Genomic DNA, 14,607 nt, shown 5'->3' on the forward strand with positions numbered 1-14,607 from the left:
GCTAAATGAGAAAAAAAATTCTTTTGATATGACTCACTTTGGTATGATACAATATATTTATTTATTTTTTATTATATTTAAACAATTATTTGCAAGATGAAAGAGTAGATTTTATTCGAACAAATAAAAAAAGAAGTATGAATTCCCAATCACCAAGTCACCATGCTGGGTCTAAACCAAACAAAAAGTCCTGTAAGTTTATAACTTCGATTTGATACTCTAATCAATTTCAAATTTAATTTCGATCTGAAATTGGATTTGTTGTTTAGGAAAAGAAAAGCAACAGTTTCCAATGGCAGAAGGAAGTCAATCCCAATCGCCAAGTCACCATATTGGGGTTAAACAAAGCAAAAGCTCAAGTAAGTTTATAAACTCGTTTTCACACTCTAATCAATGCCAATTTAAATATGATCTGAAAAGGGATTTATTGTTTAGAAAAAGAAAAGCAACAGTTTCCAATGGCAGAAGGAAGTCAATCCCAATCGCCAAGTCGCCATATTGGGGCTAAACAAAGCAAAAGCTTAAGTAAGTTTATAAACTCGTTTTCACACTCTAATCAATGCCAATTTAAATACGATCTGAAAAGGGATTTATTGTTTAGAAAAAGAAAAGCAACAGTTTCCAATGGCAGATGGAAGTCAATCCCAATCGCCAAGTCACCATATTGGGGTTAAACAAAGCAAAAGCTCAAGTAAGTTTATAAACTCGTTTTCACACTCTAATCAATGCCAATTTAAATACGATCTGAAAAGGGATTTATTGTTTAGAAAAAGAAAAGCAACAGTTTCCAATGGCAGAAGGAAGTCAATCCCAATTGCCAAGTCGCCATATTGGGGTTAAACAAAGCAAAAGCTCAAGTAAGTTTATAAAAAGAAAAGCAACAGTTTCCAATGGAAGAAGGAAGTTAGTTTGGTTTTAATTTAAAAAATAGTTGAACTTTTTTTGTTTACTAAAATTTATTGTATCAATTAGATGTGATTATTTTATTATTAACTATATAGGACATCTTTAACAGTGCATTGTTAGATGCAATGTTATATTTTACAGTACAAAGTTGAATTTTAAACAAAAACGTTTTCAATATTCTAGAGTATCAACGTAAGTCGCTTCGGTACCTTGTTGAAATTAGAGATCTTCTTTCAAAGTTAGTAGAGGTCAAGGACCCAGAAAATATGAAATTTCATATCGAAAAAATTAAAAACTCTGAAGAACTTTATGAACTAGAAGAAACTATCAAGGATGATGTGCAACGAAAAGCATTCGTAAGCTAGTTTTTTATTTTATATATAAAATAGATAATATTGATAATGTTTTTTAAATCGTGTTATCATAGCAGTGATAATGATTTTTATCTCTATTAATATTTTAAACGATAAAAATGTAAGATGATTTTTTAATACTTAATAAATAAACACTATTCCACATCCATATAATGAATAATGCATACACAAAATATCTTTAGAAATTTAGAAAACCTATTGAGAAAGGGGTTGAAAACTACTTAAATAAGCTTTGAATAGCACCTTTTTTTTAGTTATCTAAACTGAAGAATATTGGTGGTGTGGATATGGCAGATTGTACCAGAAATATATTGGGAAAGTGTGTTTTATTTTTATTTTCTACTTTTAATTAAGAAAGCATAGTTATAAGAAAAATATACAATATATGAAAAATATGTATATATATACTTTCTTTTTTCAATGATCATAAAAATGAATAAGGTTTTTCATTTTTATTAAATAAAAATCCTAGGATTTTTATTTAAACTCAGTGTAATAAGGTAAATTCAAAAAAAAAAAAAATTTGTTTTTGTTTTCCAAAAAATGAAGACTTTTTGTGTGCTCTGATTGGTTTATTTTAAAACATTGTTGCATCTTATTATTATTTTTTCTAATTATCGGTAGTTTATAGTTCTACAAGTTTCATTTTTTAGCTCATTACTAGGGAACACCCGTTATTTTAGCTGAAACAATTTTTTTTTGTTAATTTATTCAAACAATTACAAAGACATTTTTGATATAAATTGTCTGAAGTGAAATTAATTAATAAAAAAAAAGCATTGTTATAATGTTATATATGTGATGAAAGCGAATGTGAGATATAATAAGTGATATGTAAATTTTAAATTCTACTTTTTAAAAATATATATCAATTATAGCTTATATATTTTTTCAATTTTAGATTATTTTCCATAAATCTGATGGCTAATATGAACATTAAAGGGAGTAAGCGTAAAGGTAAACAAACAAAAATATCTTTTGAAGACCTAAAGTTAAAGGACGTTATGTTTGGTGAGATACCTAAATTCAATTGTTTTTATGGATTTATCATAAATGAAATAATATTCAATTATATAGTACTTATATATATATATATATATATATATATATATATATATATATATATATATATATATATATATATATATATATATATATATATATATATATATATATATATATATATATATATATATATATATATATATATATATATATATATATATATATATATATATATATATATATATATATATATATATATATATATATATATATATATATATATATATATATATATATATATATATATATATAGTACATAGTCATTTTTGCAAAAATTTTGAATACGACACTTGTATTCCAAGTTGTCGATATATTAATTGTTTCTTAACCATATTTTTAATTTTAACTATTTTCGCTTAACTTATTTTAGAAGCGATACAAGACAGCTATAAAGTTAGCGAAAAAGAATTATTTCGAATTGTCGGAAATAAACTTAAAAATGCCCCAGGAAGGTTGCATCATTCCATTGATATTTAAGAGAAATATTTATATTATAATAGTATATGTATTTTATTATAAATGACATACTTGTAATATAAATATATTTATGTTTTTTTTTTAATATATTTATATTTATCACAGATTTGCATTTATTACTGAATTTTTAGATATCTAATACGTGTTTTAAATAAGTTTGTTGTACGTCTATTACCAACGCATTTTATTTATCTAGTTAATACGTACAATAGATTTGCATTGAATACTCAAATTATAGATATCTGAGACGTATTTCAAATACGTCTGTTATACGTCTATTATCAACGCATTTTAATCATCTAATTAATACGTATTATAGATTTGCATTTAAGAAATAGAATATACGTATCGAAGAGTAGGTCAAAGACGTATTTTATACGTATAATATACGTTTTTTTCCTTACTGGGAAGTACTCGAACAGTGCAGAGAGAACTCAAGAGAATTGGATTCAAGGCAAAAAAGAAGATCAAGAAACCACTACTAACACCGAAACATCGTAAACAACGATTGGAATTTACAAAGAAGTATGAAAACTGGACTTTTGCTGAGTGGAGTAAGGTGATTTGGACAGACGAAAGCAAGATTAACTTGATTGGCTCTGATGGCATTCGATATGTATGGAAAAAAGCTGGAGAAGGAATTTCTGATCGTGACTTTATTCCAACAGTAAAATATGGCGGCGGAAAGTTGTTGTTTTGGGGATGTTTCTCTTCGTCTGGTGTTGGTAAAATCGTAAAAACTGATGGAATAATGGACGCGAAACATTATATTGACATTTTAAACAATGGCTATTTGCCTAGTTTACGAGGATGGCGAAAGCAAATTCGTTCGACACTTTTTATGCAAGACAATGATTCAAAGCACAAGGCAAAAATTACATTAGAATTCCTAAATTTGAAGAAATTTAAGATTCTAGAGTGGCCTGCGCAAAGTCCCGATCTTAACCCGATCGAGAATCTTTGGTCTATTGTGAAGAATCGAGTTTATAATTATGAAACAAGAGCAGCCAGTCGACAAGAATTATGGGAACGAGTTGAGTATGCTTGGAGTTCAATAACTGTTGAAGAATGCAAGAAGTTGATTGGTAGCATGCCTGCGAGAATTGCAGCAGTCATTAGAAGTCGTGGAGGCTACACAAAGTATTAATTTCGCATTAAAATTAATAATAGCGTAAATCGCGACAAAACTGTTTACATCTGACATTTTGTTTCAATAAATAATTTGCTATAAACACTTCTCATTCATTTAAATTCAGGCTCAAAACATGAAACTACAATGAATTACCTTTATTTTGGTATATATATATTGATATATAAACATGTATTTCAATCATTTATTTTAAAAAAGAATATTTTTCAAAAACATGTAAACACTTGTCGCATACTGTATCTACGTATTAATAAATACTTTTCCGATCGATTAATAAGGTTTCAAAGCATTTATAGATGTTTTAACTAAAATTAAGAATATTAAGGCTAGCCCATAAAGAAAAATAGTTAGATTTATTGAAAGTCTTAGAAATATTCCTTAAAAGTGGTTGGGGCTGATCGAGAAGAAATTATCCTGAAATTGAACTAATCACGATATTGAAATAGAAATTGAAATGACACCCATTTATTAATTTTACACGACTAAAAACATCTTTATAAAGACAATTTTCTATTAATAAACTTTAAAAAGACATTTGTGAATATCTAATAGCTATAAAATCAATTCACTAAATTTCAATGTGATGTAAGAAAATATATATTTAGAATTTCCTTAAATAAAACAAAATATCGTCATTCATGAAGCAATTTAAAAAAAAAAAGAAACTGCAAACGATAAAAAAATACTTCTTCATTAAGTCGTTACTTTTAAGAACAGAAAAAAACACCTCTGCAATAAGTCGTTTCTTTAAAAAAAACACCTCTGCAATAAGCCGTTACTTTTTTTTTTTTTTTAAAAAAAAGTCGTTCTTTTTAATAACAGTAAAAAGGACTAAATTCCTCAGATTAATCAGATTTAATAAACAATATTCGAGCCATGGAAGTCATAGAAACTTCATGGCGTTGAAATCCAGTTATCATATCAAAACTAATAGCATCACCTTCAACTTCCATTGCATAAACCTTTGAAAGCATAAATCTCGGCCAAGGTACCTGTCCTGATTGCTCTGTGTTCAATTCAATCTGTATTTTTGTTTGTAAATTATCTTCAAAGAGTATCGGATACATATCTTTGTTTGATCTCCATATAGTATCTGAAGGATCATGCATTAGATATAACTTGTCCAGGAAGTCTGATTGTTTTTTTGTAATAGTGATTTCAAATCTGAGGGGATTTGATTTAATCAATTCGCAATCTTCCATTATAATTTGCAACGAGTAAAGACACTAAAAATATATATATTTCAATGATACCAGAAACAATTACCAATTAAAAATCATTAAAAATTTAATTTAAAGTTTAAACTTTACTTTGGTGAAGTTCAGTGTTAAAGCTTTGGAGTAGACACTTGATTGCGTATCATCCTTTTGAAAAATAAACTTTCATAGTAATATCAAAAAATAACAAGACAAGAAAAAATAAGAACAAGAAGAATGATAAGAGTTTGATATTATTGATTATTTACAGAATTAAAAAAACAAAAAAAAACAAAGCAAGTTACCTTTGACTGTTTAAAATTTATGATGAATGTACAATCTATTGTATGCACATTAATATCTAAATAAAGAATTTATAAATAACTAAGAAAAATAATATAATATTCAGAAAACTTACTTTCTTATTATTGCATATCAGCTACTGTAATATTAGAAAAAATAAAGAGTAATTAATAAATTATTACTATTTGGATTTTGGTCATATCTCCAAATAAGATGATACTCTTCACTACCAAACAAAACCTAATAATAATAGAAATAATGAAATACAAATTTAAGATGTAGCATCAATAAAAACTTCTCTTAAAGCTAACTCACTATTTCACTTGTTGTATGCAGTAAACTAAACATGTCTTCACTTTCAGCAAGAAGCCTTGGTTTGGAAAATATTAATTCTACGGGGTTTATACCACACAAAGTAATCTTCACAAAAAATCTATGATAATTAGGAAAGTATCAACTTTAAAAGTAAAGCAATAATTATAGTAAAGAAAAAATATAATAAACAAATATTCTTTATAAATATAGTGGTCAAAACATAACACATAGTCCAGGAAATCTCTTTAGAAAATTAAAGATATTTTCATGCAGAAGAAGGGACAATAATATTATTATTAGCACATGATAAAACTAATTGTATGGCATCATATGAACTGCAAAGTCTAATCCTGCAATTTTCTTTTTTAAAGTTAACAAATGCTAAGTTTAAAGTTAAATCTATCTTTATGTTAACTATTTCAAACATATAAAGATAATAAAATTACTTACCCTTCTCCACAAGGTACTGTATCATATTTTATCTGAAATGGTTCATAAAAAATACAGTCTAATCGTAGTGGGGCAGAAATTAAATCTTTTAACCAACTGCATGCAAACGTTATCTGGTAATATTGAAAAAAAGTGAAGTATATGTAACACAATAGAAACAATTGATAATAAAATTTACTTTAACAATAAAAATTGTTTTAATAACAAAGTTTTTTTAATGATAAAAATTAGACAAAAAAAAAAAAAAAATTCCACCTCATGCTGGATGGTTGTTTTCTCTCCATTTCCTAAAGGTGCTATAACATCAAAAAAAATATTTATTCTTTCATATGGTTGACAATAAGGTAGTATCAAAGCAGCCTCTTTTTTTTCATCGGACCTTATTGATATAGTAGCATATCTTGGTGGCTTGTTTCTTTCAGATGGAAAAATGCATACATCAGTTATGCTCATTGCATAAAATGTTAATCCAGAATTAGAACAAATGTTTAAAACAGAATTTTCAACAATAACACCAGGCCCATTAAGCAATGTTACATAGAGACGTTCTTTATTTCCAGTAAGTAAGGAATCAACTAGGTAATCTGACGTCCATTCTATTTTTGGGGGATCAATCACCATTGAAAAAGATTGTTCAAGATTATCCACTTTTAATGTTTGAGTAAAAACAGCATTTGAAATGTAAAAGTCAATGTGACTCAGCAAAAATTTACCTTCAAAATTTATCTATAAGGAAAATAATTCTTTTTAAAAAAAATTAAGTGAAAAAATAAAAACTGCCAAAAGAAGTTATTTTATACCTTTGTTGAGAATACAAGGTCGTTAGTACCATAAGTAAGAGTAACATTATTGATCATCATTGCCTGATCTTTCTCATTTTTGACTGATAGAATATCAAATGAACTATTGCCAGGAGCAGCTCTGTTTACAAATGAATTCAAAAAACAAAAAGTTCAAAGACATTTTTTTTCTCTAAAAAAAAAAGCAAAAACCTTAAATTTCAATAACTTACAAATTTTCTTTATCAGTTGAACTTTTACCAAATTTCGATAAACCTGTCAGGCTCTGCTTTCTATTTTCTGTTGAATCAACAGTACTTTTTGTTTGTCCTTCAGTTGACTCTGCGATCATTTCATAAGCAAAGATATTTCCAGTTGAAGAAGATTTGGAAATGGACTCACAACTGGAAGACAAATTTTCCATTACAAACTGTGAATTTTCTTCTTGAATTTTTTTACAAGTTAGTAAATCAACAGATTCATTGGAAATTACATTTCTTTTAATATTTTCCAAAGATAAAGGTATAGATTCACAAGATGATTTTGTAGAATTAGCTGTAACTGTTAGACTGTCAGGCTCAGTTAGGTCAGCTATATTTTTATTTCTAGACCATGTACGCCTGTGGTCTTTCATTCTTTTTAACAATGTATTTTGAGTAAAAGGTGCCTTAACTAAAGTTTCGTTTGTTTGTTTTACTGAAGGAAGTATCATTTTACTACTTGTACTTTCAAGCTTACTTTTATACTGTGCTAAAGAGTCTGAAGTGCTTAGACTATTTAGATCAAAATATTTTAAATGAATTTCAGCTCTTTGACAAAGAAGATTTTCTCTCAGTTTAGACTTAATTCTAACCTGAACAGAAATATTATCCCCTATATGACCTTTACTTTTCACTAACGGAATAGAAATTTTTTCTACTTTAATGGCAGGCTCAGCACTAACATTGCCTACATCAAAATTATTTAGTAAGTTAATAAGTTCTTCATTATAATGTAACTTTTTACCAGAATCTAACAGTTTTGAGCATGCTAATATGCTCATAGAGTGAAGATATTGTTTATAACGCTTATGCTTAAATTGACAATTAGCTAAAGGAATAAGAACATCTGTATACAATGCTTCCCATTTTTGCTGCTTATAAATACTCCAAGCTTCCTCAAGTAAAAATTCTGCATTTAAATATTGTTCATGCTCTAAATAATATCTTGCTAATTGGGTACCAACACGTACACTAAAATGCTTATAGTTAAGTTCTTTATATAATTCCATGCATTTGTTAGCAGTTGCAATATAAATTTCACCGAATTCTGAATGAGAATGAAGAGCAGATTTTAGTGATTTGACAAAGGAATTTGGATCCTTTTTACTTGCATGGAACTTACCAACTCCACTTAACAGCTTTTTCACATTATTTATTTCAGCTTCAGTTTGTTTACGATTGTAATACAGGCCAGTTATTTGGCCTATAACATTAAGTTTCAAACAGAGATAATCATATAGGCCTGCCATAGAAGAGCAAAAAGCTCGGTCTTTATTTTCTATCATTTCTAATGCTTGAAATAACTGCATACAAGATAATACAATCCAACAAGATATCATCCCTGAATCCATGGGGATCTAAATCATTACAAAAAGATATTCCTTAATTCAGGAATATATTCCTTAAACTAGTAAAAATTACAATTAAAAACCAAATTTTCTTTGACAAGCAGACATAAAAAAAATATATACCTTTAAAAAACTGAATTCATGAACCATTGCAAACAGAAAGTCTGTTAATCTTAAAGGAATCTCCCAACTTCTTTTCATTTTAATAAGCAATTTACACTGGCGTGAAAATAAATAGTTTCGAAAATCAAGTAAACTTGCTTTTCCTGATTTTATTAAATCTCTATAATGATTACAAATTGATGAACTTAGAGTAACACCATCCCAACAAGTTGGGATAGTGCAAAAAGCATTTAACCAATTTGGAGGTTCTAAATATCAAAAAGCACCTATTAACAAAACAAAGAGTCTCTTTAAGTCAAATAATAGTTAGTATAAAGTTTTTAAAGCAGTGTTTGTAAAAGGTGATAGAAGAAGATACAGAATGTATGATTTACATAGAAAGCATCTTTTTTTACTTGAATAAATTATACTTAAAACTGTTTTTACTAGTGAGCTATTGAAATTCATTAAAGTACCTTTTACCTTTTCCCTTACAGTTAATTACAAACTGTGAAAGCAATGCATCAACTTCATCATATTGCACCAAGGCATCCTCCTTTAGGGTAATACTTTGGTAGATTAAAGCCAATTCTTCCTAATAAAATTTAAAAAAAAAACAAAAAAAAAAAAAGAAAACTGTTTACAAAGGAATCATCACTGTAATTTCACTGACACCAAGACTTAAAAATTAGGTAATCCTGTTTACTTTTATCTTAGTACATTTATTCTCTAAAATAGAAAATTGCCACAATTTATTTGTTAAGAATAGAGATAAATAAAAAACTCAACCAAAACAACTTTACTTGCTAAGCTATTTGTAAATTCTTCTTAATTAACAATGCTAAGAAAAATTCTTTCATTGTATCCTCTGTAAAGCCATATTACAAAACAACTGAATTTCATAAATGCTATTATCAGAATTATGAAACTCAATTGTTTTGATCAAAATATTGCTTTAAACAATCAAAAATCAAGATTATATTAAACTTACATGAGCGATAAAGTAATCAATAAATGACCAATCAGGGTCAGCATACTTTTCACGTGAAACGCGTATTTTATCTTCAAACGAATCCAAATAACTTCCAAAAGATTCAAGTAGCAAGCAACGCAACTGTACAAGAAGTGAATCCCAAGATTCTTCAGATTTTGTAAATAAAGTTGATTTTTCAGGCTCCCATAATTGAAGGCACCTAAAAGTCAACTTAAGCAATTCATATCATTTTGATTTATATACCTTTTTTACATGAATGTTACAAATTTTTCACCAAATTTGTTTTGGATGAATAATATCACTCCTCCATGGTTGACAATATAGTGTAAGAGTTTATTTGAAATTATACCACATATTTTTAGCTAATTAACAGTTAAAAAATTATCTGAAATCAGACATCAAAATATAAATTTCTAGTTTAAATTTTGATTTCTGATTCCAGATCCTTATTTTAAAATACGGACTTAGATTTTGGTTGGAATATTTAAACTTAACTGTAAAACTGATTATTTGAAAAATACCTTTCCTGAACCTTTTGCCCAAATTCTAACTTTATCTTATCATAAACTGAAGATCTTGGAAGTTGAATTTTAGATTTACCAGAACGCAAATTTTCTTGCTTTAACACATGAATTATTAACCAATCAGAACATTGGTGTTGCTGCAACTCTCTTTGCCATTTTTGTATACTACTTTTCACTGTTGACTTAAAATAATCATTATCCTAAAAAAATAGAAAATATTGCAATTGTTAATTAAATTCATGTAAATAAATATAGACCATGGATTCCACTATCACCTTATTAAAATTACTACTCATAATTTTCTGTTTTAGATTGAAATTTACTGTTAAAACAAATAAATAAATTTTGTGTAAGTTGTAAATTAAAAAGTTTAACATGCAATTATTTGAATATTTGGATTGTTTTAGATTGAAAAGAAAAATTTTCAATCCAAAATGAATTTAAATTACTTAAAGGGTCTTTAATAAAAAATTATTAAAGCCCTTTAGGTAATTTATATTTAGGTAATTTATGACACTTTCTAAAAGGTCTATATAGTTAACAAAATAATAAGCAATTGCAATAAACAACAAAATCAACTACAATAGTGAACAATACTGGAAAATAGATTTAATCTTTTAATTGAATATTAGTAAATTATCTCTGACAACTAATATAGTAAATAAAAAATGAAACCAATCACTGTGCTAAGATTATAACTAAGATTACTATACTCACAATCAATAGTTATTACTGAATCAAAACATATTGTTTTTCTTAATGTTTTAAAGTGCAGCTATTTTTTTAGGACAACTTTAGATAACTAGCATAACCAAATAATAAATCTTGAATATAATTTTGTCTGATTTTAAGACTTTGTATTAGCCTTAGATAACACAAAGTCTTGAAAATTGCTAAACTTTTTATTTGTATTTAAACTAAAAATAATATAAGGGTAAATATAGAAAGAAAAAACTTTATTACTCCTCAATGATTTTTTTTTTTGTTAAGAAAAGAGTATTAGTAGGTATTGGAAATGTACAGGGTAATCAGACCAACTGTAGACAATCTTTAAAAGTTGGTTACTTAACTCTTACTAACTTAACTTATTTATATTATACTAACTTTATTTATACATTTATATTATACTTATTAAACTTATATAAAAGTATTAAACATGAGTATGAAGTTTTAATAAAACTTCATACTCATGTTTAATACTTTTATACATTTTACAGATCGAATTTTAACAAAATAGTTCACCATAGAAAGAGTTTGATAGTTTCTTAATTTCAAAAAGTTTGATAGCTTCTTAATTTCAAACTGGAAAAACTTCTAGTGAGATTTTTAAGATTTTGAAGCCTTGTATTAGCCAATCTCCAGTCTATTAAATTTTAAAACGTTATAGAAAAACTGGATCTGCTTTTCCAAAGGTAAAAACCACCCTAAATCAAAAAACCAGAAAACCCAGCTTTGTTAAAAACACTCAAGAAAAAATGATAAGAAATCCAAAGAAAAGCAAAAAAAATCAGCCTCAGCAGCAACTGTTAACTATAGTAGAATGCAAACTTTATTACAAGTTGAGCTAAAACTTACAGCATGCAAAAAGAGCAAAGCTCAACTGCTACACAAACCACCAAAGCAAAACAGTTGAGTAGAGCAAAGATTCTATTGGGTAAGTTTAAGGATTGCATGCAACCTCCCGATGGGAAATTTTATACAATGCAAGCAATACACAATAGAGATTGCTGAGACAAAATTTCACCAGAGACCATCCATGCTTGATGTAATCAGGGTTCTGAGAGATTAAGGTGAGTGGTAAAAACTAAAGGAGATTATATATAAAAAAAACATGTCCTTCAATTTGTACTTTATTTATGAAAAAAAAATTAAATCATGTTTCCTTATTTTTGCAAAGTTTTTTATTTAAATAAAAATTTGTCTGTATTTGCTCTGATCACCCTATAACTAGTTTTTCTCACTTAGTGACCCTTTTTTTAGTTACTTTTTTGTTTTTGAGGTAAATCCTTTTATACTTTTAAAAAATGAAAAAGACTTTTCTCTTTTTTAAAAATTTGTTTATTTTTTGAATTAGCTAAATTCATTTTTTGCTAGAACTAAAATATTTGTTTTAATTTGTATTTTAACTAAAATACAAATTTTAACATTTTTTCACTACTTTTTTGGAGGAAAAATGAAACACATACCTAGAGTGAAACTATTTTCTTTTAATACTTCAGTTTGAATATAGATAAAAATCTTTATAACTTTGTTTATTTAAATAGGATGTATTTACTCTTCCTTTCTAACCTATCTAAATCAGTTGCTAAGATACAATTTTTTCTAGTCAATAGCAGCAGAAATAAATATTATTTAACTTCAAATTAGTATAAGGAGAGAGTATTGTAGTAAATCAAACTTATAAAATAGAGTAGGAGGGGATACCAATATTAAATTTTGTAAATCAACAATAAAAACAGTTTACTTTTCTAAGTTATTCATAGTAAGTATTACCAAACAAGATGTCCAAAAAATATGCAATAATGGTTTAGATTGTAAATTTCTAGATGGGTCATGTGAACTTGAAAGCTGACTGGAATCAAATTTAGAAAAACTAGCTTGTAAAATAACACTTTTTGAAGGTCTTCCATAGGATCTATAACAAAAAAAATTATATATATGCTATTTACCCACATGCAGTATGAATGTGTTATGACACTTATACCAATATGCTGCTTATTAGTTGTTTATATATATATATATATATATATATATATATATATATATATATATATATATATATATATATATATATATATATATATATATATATATATATATATATATATAATATATATATATATATATATATATATATATATATATATATATATATATATATATATATATATATATATATATATATATATATATATATATTCATATACCTATATATAAACTATGCAAAAAACTAATAAACAATACATTAGTATATCACTAGTAAAGAAAAAAAAAACCTTTTCCACTCAACAGCAGATTTAGGAAGTCGCCTTTCTAATTCAGTTGAAAGAGTAGTAAAAAGACTTTCTTCTCCAGAATCTGAAAACAAAAAGAAATAATACCCAGGTAACTAAAAGGTAGACACAGAAAGATTATCAGAATTCTAAACCTATCAAATAAAAAATTCATTTTCCTTCTACTTTACTGATATTTGTAACTGTTAAGAGAAAAATCCAAGCTAACTTTCAACTAGATAAGTATTAAGTAATTAGAATAAGAATCTCTTACTTGATATTAAAACTTTAAAATCCATAAATCCCTTAAAAGATACAAGCATTTAATAGAGATGCCATTATAATTATCGGGAAAATTAAAATGATCGCTTTTCCTTTATTTCAATATTTATAACTCGAAATTTATACTTTGGGGGCTATTAAAACTCTTAAGAAGTGTAGGATAAAACATAACTTACCGTTGCGTTCGGCGGACTCTAAAGTAAGCACGTAGAAAAGAAGTCAAAAAATTCAAATTTCGTATTTTCCACCCAAACAATTTGAAATTCACACGCTCTCAGAAAAAAAATTTTGTAGGGAGAAAATACCATCAAAGTGCTATAAATATTTGATAGGTAAGTTGCACTTAGCAACTATCCCTACTAATATAACCCAACTTTAAATTGAAACTTTGTTACCACTATCATTAATAGCGCTTAGTTCAACCAATTGCACATAGCAACTTTCAATTAAAAGTGTACCCAACAATAACACTGAAGGGTACACTTTTATTTGAAAGTTATGGGTATATTCGTAATTATTTCTACATTCGTGCTTTAATACTGTTTAATATGTCTTCCCGCATAATTCTTTAAATTCATAAATGAATGAGCAAAAAAATATAAACAATAAAGAAAGTGTTTAAAGTTACTGCGAAACACAGATCAATTTGGTTTTAAAAAATAACTACCTAGTAGTGAGAAAATAATTAGAACAATATGCACATTGCCTGAAAAAAAAAAATTCTTCTTTTGCTAAGGCAAAAGACCAAATGCTATAAAATTTTAGACGTTCTCAGGAATTCTGAGAACTTGAAAATTGCAATGAACATAGCATAGATGTAGTCACGATTCTTTCACTAAAATAGCAAACTATTTTGATAAAATATCAATTTAAAGTGTAATAAGCTAATGTAACAGGCTATCGATAACAGTGTTGTACTTGGGTGCTGTGTTTTTACTGTTTTTTACATTTTTTCGCTCGTTTCTATTGATTTTGTATTTTTCATGCAATTCTACGACCAATTCAGTAGAATCAATTCAGTAGAATTCTACGACCAATTCATTTCGAATCGCCTTTTGAGAGCTTTATCTTTTTTTTTGCTCTCACTT

The 14,607-nt window shown here is 26.8% G+C and overlaps 2 protein-coding genes across 6 annotated transcripts; one reads left to right on the forward strand and one right to left on the reverse strand.

Annotated features, from left to right (window-relative positions):
- Positions 1–37: 37 nt before the first annotated feature.
- LOC149891077 (uncharacterized) lies at positions 38–2,965 on the forward strand. 2 transcript variants are annotated; one of them, XM_090081275.1, is made up of 9 exons: positions 38–192; positions 270–359; positions 436–525; positions 602–691; positions 768–857; positions 1,090–1,262; positions 1,535–1,599; positions 2,182–2,291; positions 2,716–2,965. In XM_090081275.1, the coding sequence occupies exons 2-9, from the start codon at positions 293–295 to the stop codon at positions 2,820–2,822; spliced, it is 792 nt and encodes a 263-aa protein (XP_089937401.1). In that variant the 5' UTR covers positions 38–192; positions 270–292; the 3' UTR covers positions 2,823–2,965. The 2 variants fall into 2 exon arrangements, with proteins under 2 accessions (XP_089937401.1, XP_089937402.1); XM_090081276.1 differs by lacking the exons at positions 38–192; positions 270–359; positions 436–525; positions 602–691 and having other exon boundaries at positions 806–903.
- A 1,456-nt stretch (positions 2,966–4,421) lies between these two features.
- On the reverse strand, positions 4,422–13,738 carry LOC145201575 (uncharacterized). 4 transcript variants are annotated; one of them, XM_090081271.1, is made up of 17 exons: positions 13,696–13,738; positions 13,512–13,542; positions 13,241–13,322; positions 12,738–12,879; positions 10,242–10,444; positions 9,718–9,919; positions 9,210–9,321; positions 8,748–8,995; positions 7,249–8,633; positions 7,037–7,157; positions 6,492–6,962; positions 6,237–6,349; positions 5,787–5,904; positions 5,654–5,711; positions 5,474–5,529; positions 5,283–5,336; positions 4,422–5,198 (listed from the first exon to the last, which is right to left on the reverse strand). In XM_090081271.1, the coding sequence occupies exons 2-17, from the start codon at positions 13,534–13,536 to the stop codon at positions 4,818–4,820; spliced, it is 3,771 nt and encodes a 1,256-aa protein (XP_089937397.1). In that variant the 5' UTR covers positions 13,537–13,542; positions 13,696–13,738; the 3' UTR covers positions 4,422–4,817. The 4 variants fall into 4 exon arrangements, with proteins under 4 accessions (XP_089937397.1, XP_089937396.1, XP_089937398.1 ...); XM_090081270.1 differs by lacking the exon at positions 13,696–13,738 and having other exon boundaries at positions 13,512–13,688; XM_090081272.1 differs by lacking the exon at positions 13,696–13,738 and having other exon boundaries at positions 9,203–9,321; positions 13,512–13,624.
- Positions 13,739–14,607: the final 869 nt, after the last annotated feature.

The sequence above is a fragment of the Hydra viridissima genome, unplaced genomic scaffold (assembly GCF_058129835.1).
Source record: "Hydra viridissima isolate aposymbiotic clone 2 unplaced genomic scaffold, HvirCarnegie_v1 scaffold_3, whole genome shotgun sequence".
Classification (NCBI taxonomy): Eukaryota; Metazoa; Cnidaria; class Hydrozoa; order Anthoathecata; family Hydridae; genus Hydra; species Hydra viridissima.

Excerpts from the sequence above, each read along its gene's own strand:
- LOC149891077 (XM_090081275.1), top strand. The coding sequence starts at position 293 with ATGGCAGAAGGAAGTCAATCCCAATCGCCAAGTCACCATATTGGGGTT. Across the intron at positions 692-767 it reads TAAACAAAGCAAAAGCTCAA|AAAAAGAAAAGCAACAGTTT; the intron begins GTAAGTTTATAA and ends TTTATTGTTTAG. Across the intron at positions 858-1,089 it reads TAAACAAAGCAAAAGCTCAA|AGTATCAACGTAAGTCGCTT; the intron begins GTAAGTTTATAA and ends TCAATATTCTAG.
- LOC145201575 (XM_090081270.1), bottom strand. The coding sequence starts at position 13,560 with ATGCTTGTATCTTTTAAGGGATTTATGGATTTTAAAGTTTTAATATCA. Across the intron at positions 5,712-5,786 it reads TGCATACAACAAGTGAAATA|GTTTTGTTTGGTAGTGAAGA; the intron begins GTGAGTTAGCTT and ends TATTATTATTAG. Across the intron at positions 5,199-5,282 it reads TAACACTGAACTTCACCAAA|TGTCTTTACTCGTTGCAAAT; the intron begins GTAAAGTTTAAA and ends ATATATTTTTAG.